The 8,135-nt window shown below is 48.5% G+C and overlaps 1 protein-coding gene across 1 annotated transcript; it reads right to left on the minus strand.

Moving 5' to 3' along the window:
• Nucleotides 1–309: 309 nt before the first annotated feature.
• ZBTB2 (zinc finger and BTB domain containing 2) lies at nt 310–7,603 on the minus strand (the record flags this gene model as incomplete). Its single annotated transcript, XM_084256253.1, has 2 exons — nt 310–1,805; nt 7,431–7,603. The coding sequence occupies 2 exons, from the start codon at nt 7,601–7,603 to the stop codon at nt 434–436; spliced, it is 1,545 nt and encodes a 514-aa protein (XP_084112379.1). The 3' UTR covers nt 310–433.
• Between the last annotated feature and the right edge of the window lie 532 nt (nt 7,604–8,135).

The following is an 8,135-nucleotide window of genomic DNA, read 5'->3' on the forward strand; positions in this document are numbered from 1 at the left end:
AGATTTCGCACAGTACAGCGCTCAGCTGCATCTCTAAGCATGCTATGTTTTCTGACATTGTTTTTCTGACAAGGAAGACTTCTTCACCCAGGGAAAGTCATAATTCTAGCTTCCCAAATTGCTTTCTAGTGGTTTGGTTTTGTTATAGACCCTTCATTTGCTCCAAGTATGCTTTTAAATAATCTAAAACGTCTCAAAAATGGATTTGAGTTTGTAAGTACTACTGACCATTATCTTTCCAATATCCCCTGAATCAAAGTAAATATGTTCCAGGTTTATAATGCACAAAGCCTTTATGGAGGGGGGGCGGGCGGGGGCGGGGCGGGGCGGGGACCTATTTGTATCATGCCATGGAGAACGCTAATTCTGCGCCGGGGAAGGGAGGGAAAATAGTCTTTGTAAAAATGACAGTTTTTAAAAAGAGAAGCGACGGTCAGTCTAACAACACGGTCTCCTGCTCCTTTTTGATGGACGCTAACACCGGGTGCTCGGGGTCCGTGACTTCCGAGTCCCCACTGCCCAGGAGGATGGAGCGCCCCTCGTCCAGGGCAAAAACGTCCGAGTTCTGGTTCTGGCAAGAGTGTTTGACCACCTCGTTGGGCGTGGAGAACGTCTTGTCGCACAGGTTGCATTTGTAGGGTTTGTTGGTCTGCACCAGCATGTTGTCCATCTGACTGCCCTCCTCGAACGTGCAGAGCTCCAGAGTCTGCTTGTCCACCATGGTGTAGGTGTCGATGCTCTGGTTGAGGCACACGTGCCGCGCGGCCTGGTTGGCCCTGCAGAAGCTCTTGTCGCAGGTGCTGCACTTGAAGGGCTTCCCGGTGTGGATGTACATGTGCTCCCGCCAGTGGCTCTTCTGGATGAACTTGCGCCCGCAGATGGTGCACTCGTACTTGCGCCGCTTGACCTCGCGCTCCTGGTCGGCCTGCTCCAGGTTGTCGATGTCCGCGATGTCGGAGGGCGGCGGCGTCTCCGAGTGCGGCTGGCCGTCGATGATGGGGGAGTCGGAGATGTGCTGCAGCTCGCTGTCGCTGATCATCCCCGCCTCAGGCACTTCCATGGCGTCCTTCCCCAGGTCGGCGGCGTTGCTGCAGAGGGACAGGGGGCCGCGGCTCTCTCCGGGCTGGCTGGCGGTGAAGGGCACCCCGGTGTGGATCTGCAGGTGCTCCCGCAGGCTGCTCCGCAGCGTGAAGCGCCGGCCGCACAGGTGGCAGGCGTAGTACTTGGGGAAGCTGCCATTCCTCTTCATGATGCTCGGCTTGACGTGAGCGATGGTGAGCGAGGCCGGCTGCTCATCGGAGGAAGAAGCTTCCAGATTGGTCTCCTCCCCGGGAGGAGGGGGAGGTACAGGGGTGGAGATGAGTTCTGGAGATAGGGAGGTCTGCAGGGGGTCGGAGGGTGTCAGGTGGGTCCGGTTCACCTGGGTCAGGTTGGAAGTCAGCTGCGACAGCTGCGCGGCCTCAGGCACCTGCTCCTGGCTCATCCGGGAGGGTGGTGGCCGGGGCTCTCGCCCCAGCTTCTCAGGTGCTGAAGCGATCTTGGTGGCTTGTCTCAGCTGATGGTCTGCAATCTGAATGCCGTACAAGGAAGATGCCAGTGGGAAAACTTGGTCGGGATGAGAAAAGGCTCCCTGGCTGGCCAGGCTGGCTTCCTGGATCAGAGGGTAGGCGTGCAGGAACTTGATCCCTTGTTCTAACCTGACGGGATCAATCAGCTGAGGGGCCATCTTCCCAGTATACATCAAATGCAAGAGATAGCTGAAGATGTCCGGCTGTATGTCCGTGGGCTTCAAACGGACACACTCACTGAAAGAAACAAGCAGAAAGTCTGTTAAGTAAATGTCAGTCTGTGTCTCAAAGGATAAAACAAAAAGCCTGACGGGAAAAAACGGGCACTTTCAAAGCAAATGAGACAAGAACATGCCCCACTTCTTTCTGAACACTCGAGAGTTAGCTGGAGTTTAAGTAACTTCATTTTAATTCTATTGTATTAAGAATGGAGAGAAATACCACAAACAGATGTAAGGATAGTGAAAGAAAAAGTGTATGTTAAACAGATGTGATATCTTCACTTGCAGGCTCCTAAAGCAGTGCTCCCCCCAGTGATCTAGGTAAAATCGTCACACTCTACAGTACTGGTATATAGAGCCCCGAGAGTTCCATATAAACATGGAAGTGGCCTGTGACCCAGTAACAACTGATTAAGAACTGCTGTCCCAGCACATTTTGAAGGCAAAAGTCTAGGATTCTGTACTGGTCCGGTGCCTTCCAGCGTTCAGCAGGAACTCGTTTAAGCGAAGTCAAACTGTCTGTTTAGAAAGTTTCCTCACGTGTAAGATGACAGGAGGGAGCTGGACTTGGGCCTAATAACAAGACAACAAAAGTGAAAGAAAAATAAACATAAATTTGCCAGAGTGACGGCTCGATCTCCAGCACCGAGGTGGAAGAGAGGGAAACATGGGGCGGACAGGGCAGAAAGCCATAGTCTGGCTCTGACGGAGTCGCGTCACTCCCCAGGACCACTAGACTGCGGTGAAAAGTGGCTCTGGGACAACTCAGTTTCACATCAGCTGTAATCATCACCACCACCGTCACTGTCATCACCCTCGCAATTCTCACTACCATCTTCGTCACCAGCACCATCACCCCTGAACCTGCAGCTGGGCTTTGTAGTTACTACCTCATATAACTGCCATCAATTCTCATTTTAAGGATAAGGAATTGAGGCTCAAAGGAATGAATACCTTGCTCGATATCACAGGGTTAGTAAGTAAGTGGTGGAAATGGGTTTTAATTTGCGTTAACAGCAAAGCCATGGCATCGCCATTTTCAGAGCATTAAAGGAATCCTGTGTGGCAGATAAGGCACACTTGATTATTACCATTTGACGTATATGGAAAACGAGACCCTCAAAAGTTAAGAGCTTTATCTGAGACACCTATCGCAGTTGTAGAATTATTTCTAACTTTTAAGCTCAAGCATTTGCATCATTTGAGAAATACCACTTTGATCAAGCAACGATAATGGTTTCTAACCACGCTTCCTAGACCATCAGGAGTAACAAATTCTAATGTGTGAGCAGAAGCGAATGAGCTAGATAACCACACTACGAGGCACAGGCTATCATCTGCCGTGAAAATGTCCTATAGGCAACGCATTTTCAACTTCAAAGACACCTGCCTTGAATGCCTTTAGAATTTATAATCACTTTTTACGAGACCAGTTACTATCACAACTCTTGTTGGCTACGTTAGCTGTTTATATTATTAATATTTTCCAATATGCTAAAATCATAATAGTATATTCTTCCTTTTGAATTCAGTATTTTATTCTACTAAAAAGTGACCAATAGCAATTTGTGTCAGAACAGATTTGAATAATTATGATAGTTATCAATGTGTGGGTATTTCAAGATGAGTATATGCAAGTAATCATGTGAGAAATGTCTAACTACAAAGTTTGAAAGCCAAAGAAAATCTGCCGAGCACAAAAATAGCATCCCTTTAACAATATAAAGGGAAGAGTTTGTGACTATTAAAAAACAAAAAACAAAAAACAAAAAACAGATCCTTCATATCTTTATTTGGAGCCTTTTTATAGTCCTTTAAATTATTTAAATCTCTTTAAAGAGGACTGCAAATACAGGTGTTCTTTCCTTTAAGCACCAGAAGAGTGCCAGCAGCACTGGTGCAAACAGACAGATTTAGGTGCTCTGTGGCAGTTCAGTATTCAAAGTAAAGCTTCAGGGACCTTGTGTGGGGAGCAAGAGAGGAAGAACGTAAACAATCAACTCTGAAGTGAAAGCAGATCTAGAGGGCATCTTGCCAAGGCCAGGCAGAAGCCTCCTGAAACTGGGCCACCACAGGCCTTTAGAGATGGAAGTTACTCGCAGGAGAATGGGCACTTGTGGCTCTGCCAGGATGGAAGGTTCCTCAAGGTTAGTGAGCCCCGGCGCCCACCCTGAAAGAAAAGGGAATGGAAGCACCTGAGCTGGGGCTGTGCCTTCTAGCATCCATGAGCGTGACTACCAAGCAGGGCCCCTTGCCTTTAAAAAAGGCCGTTGTAAAGTTTTGAAATTTCCCATTGTAAGTTACTGTACACATTGAACACAGTCTCCCGCCTACCGCCTGTGCTTGGGGGTGACTCACCAGTGAGCCTCTCGACATTCAAAGAGGAATGTGTAATCTCTGATGGCAAATAAGGGCTGGAGTTGGCCCCAGCCCACACTTCAGCCAGGGAGAATGGCCCCCAGAGGCTCTGCAGAGCTGGGGAGAAGCTTCTAAGGAGGGGAAGGCCAGAGTCCCTGGAGTTCACCACCAGTGCCCAGGGAGGCTTCCAGACTACGATTTATCTTGATTTATTTATTCTCATTTTTTTCTTCCGTAAAGCAGAAGTACATGTGCATACCTAACGTGCATGCACAGAAGAAAAAAAAACCAAAACTTTTCCTTCTGTCACAATGCAGACCTCTCCATCTTGGGTGCCTTTGCTCCCAGGCAGCTAATCACCCAGCCTGCCTTGGGCCAGACTTTGGTCAATTCCAAGTCCTTTGGGAAGCACATCCCCTACAATAGAATCACGTCTACATTCGTGATTGACATAAGACTTCTATGAAGAAAATACATTATTTAGTACAGCTGTCAGCCCTTTGTATATACTCTGATGGTTACTGACAATTAACATTTTTCCTTCATAGAATCTTAATATAAAACATGAACTATAATATAAACAAAGTATAAATATATTTTATAACTCTTCTTCACTCCTTTTTAGTATTACTTCTAATATGCTAAATAACAGTATACCCTTAATATAAAAATTGGGCTAAAAGAACTTTGAAAATAGAGTTTTTAAATCTAGTATTCCCCCTGTCTGAAGGGTCTATGGTCTAAGACACCCCGTGGATGCCTGAAACTGAGCGGCAGGACCCAATCCTGCATCTATACTCTGCTTTTTCCTTAGTGCCTTCATATCTCTGGTGGTGTTTACTGTATCAATTAGGCACAGCAAGAGATCAACAACTAAAACCAAAATATGACAAGTATAACACTCTGCTGTCCTAAAAGTTATGTGACTGTGGTTTCTCTCAAAATACCTTATTGGAGGGAATACATTAGGACTGCAGCTGGCTCCAGGGAACCCACAGCCACAAAGCAAAACTCCAGACCCGAGGGACGGCTGTAGCTCAGCCAGTGTCGGAGGCTGCACTTGGCGAGGCCTGGCCCTTAGTAGCTTTACCTTTGACAGCTCCAAGTCTAAAACTGACCCACTCAGAGTGCACATAAGACAGAGACACCTAGTGGAAGCTGCGGACATAAAACCAAGTACTGCCAACCTCTGGGCAGAGAGGCGGCAAAGGGCCATGAGGACAGGCACTGGCCGAGAGCACAGACCTGGGCTTGCCTAGCGCTGGCCTCAGTAAGCTGGGGACAGCCGCCCAGATGGCAGGTGCCACCTCTGGTGCAGCCACACGCTGTGGATGAAGCCTGGGACTTCGACCTGCACAAATAGCCTGGTCCTGTTCAAAAGGTATTTTCTTACTGTACTTAAGTTTCTTGCATCCCATTAAAACTCATTACAGTCTAGTCTTTTACTGCTCACAACTAAAGTCCTTCCCCTTCCAAGACAATTTCACTTGGTCACCCATTCTGCTCCCCACCCCAGCAAACATCTGCCAAGTGGCTGTTCTGTGCAGAGCTCTCAACCACACACTGCCATGGGCACCCCGCCTCTGCCCTCAAGAAACTTACAGGTCAGGAGGTGAGGTAAATCCACCACCACCAACAGGGAAATGGTAGAGTCTGCAAAATGGCATCAGTAACATGCTCCGAAATGTGAGCGAGGGAGAAACGGCTTTGGTCAGCGTGGTTCACTTGAGTGGGGGATGGGCTGGGGAAGAGGTGAGGCAGGAGCCAGGCCTGAGGGAATGGGCAGAACACTGAAGGTTCTGGCTGGGGCAGGGACCTCCCAAAGGGGGTACAGTCAAGGGGAGGCTGGTAGGGGGTCAGGCTCTGAGCCTGCAAGCCTTGAAAGGGAGGAAAGCACTGCTTCGGCACGCGGTGGGCGTCCCCAGGCTCCAGATCAAAGGGAGAAGCCAGTCTGGTAGGTTTTTGATCAAAGGGACACTACGATCACAGCGATGTTTAGGAATAGCAACCTGACAGTGATGTGGAAAATGTGATTAGGAAATGGAAGGGAATGAGGAGGATTCCAGTTGAAGATATTTTCAAGAAAATATGTTTTGGGGACTGACGGAGAGATTTTGAAGAGAGTTTTTAAGTATGGGTTACTTGAAGATTCAAAACAAACCAACCCCATGTCATAAGGCAGCCTGAAGGGCCTTTGGGGAAGATCTCATTCAGTTTTGACATGCCAAATGAGAGAAAAGGTGGCCACACAATTCTGGAAGTCCAGCAGGCAGCCTGGGGCTTTGGGAAACAGTTCTGGAGACTGAGAAAGACCAAGGTCCACGCTGAAAACGGCCGTCAGAGTGCTGGTAGGAAGAAGCTTGGCCAACCCAAGACCAAAACTCACCCAAACTCTCAGTAGGCACCGGTTTAGAGGGCAGAAAAACAAGGGCTTCCAGAGTGGTCAAACCACAGGTGACTTTGGAAGGAAGAAAACAGTGACAAGGGCTGCGGAGACAGGGACAGAAGAGCTGCGGTTGGGATCAAGAGGCGACCTTGGCAAGATTTCAGTAGAGCGATGGGGTGGAAACCACAGTGCCACCACGGAGAGGAAGAATGTGGGATGAGATGAGCACACACCAGGCCAGAGGTCACCCTCTGAAGAACTTTCTTAGTGAAATACCGGAGCAGCAGTACCGGAACTCCAGCAGACAGCTGTGTCAAAGAAGTGCTGCTGTTCTTAGATTTGGGGGAGGTGGTGAAAGTGTAACAGGAAAGAAGAGAATGAAAACTAACAGGTGGGATCTGGGCTTCTCCTGGGACGCCAGGGGCCTTTTCTCCACAATGGGAGAAACAGGGAGGAAAAAATACAAGGAAAAATAGTGAGATTGAGACTTTTAAGAAAGTAAAGAAGGAAATTTGAATATATATCCTTTAAACTTCCAAACGTTCCTCCAAGCAGGAGGACAGGCTAACTCCTGAAAGTCTGGGAGAGACTCTGGGGACTGGGCTGGAGGGAGAGAAGGGCTCCAGGAGGTAGAGGGCGATCCTGCTGTGCAGGTGACACCCCGCCAGGTGGTCTGGAAGGAGGGGCTATTTGAGGCCAAAAGGTCCACGATTCTCAAACGTTACTGAAAGCAGGAGTCCCCAAGATGGGTCGGGGGCAGTGAGGTCACGAGAGGACACAGGAGCCCAGGAGCGTAGGGAGAGGCAGGGAGACGCAAGGTCTTGACAAGGGCAAAGAGCAGGGCCACGGAAGTGCAGCGTCTACAGTCATTCCATTATTATCAACCACGTTAGTTACCTGGTCTGATGGACAAACAACATCTTAAAGTAATTGGAGAATGAAGCAAGAACTGATTTGTGTGCCTTGAAGTACACATCGCCGATGGCAACCGTGCAGTCACACAGGAAACCAAACTCTCGCTGAGCGTTTAACTGTTGCAGGAGAATAAGTCCATGGTTGGCCAAATCCATTTTTTTAAAAATCTGCAAAGCAAACAATTTTTTTTTAAGAAAAGTGATTCACAAATAACTATGTGTCCTTTATAGTCACCAACATACCGATCACAGCTAACATGTCAAGCACTGGTCAAAACGTGGTCTGAATGAGCTCACGAGGGCCTCACAGTGCCCCTCTGAAGTACCGTCTTTACGCCCATTTAACAGAGGACGAACTCTACGATGAACTGGGGACTCCATGATTTGCCCAAGTTGACGCAGATGGTGAGTGGAGGGGCCAGGAGATGAACTCGGTGGCCGGCCCTTAAGAGACCAAGTATTCTCGGATATAGTACAGTCTTTTAGTTTAAGATTTGAAATGCAAATTCTAATGACCCATCAGAACTAGGCAGACCTTCCATGGATATAAATAAAGGTGGGTGGGGCCACTGCAAGGCAGAATGAAGATCTTACTGAATTGGGGTCATGCTGCCAGCTCCTGGTGGGGGCGGGGGGCGCGGTGCTTCTTCTAGGGACATGACCACTGATAATGCCCATTCTTCCCTGG

This window comes from Talpa europaea (genome assembly GCF_964194135.1).
Source record: "Talpa europaea genome assembly, chromosome: 2".
Taxonomy (NCBI): Eukaryota; Metazoa; Chordata; class Mammalia; order Eulipotyphla; family Talpidae; genus Talpa; species Talpa europaea.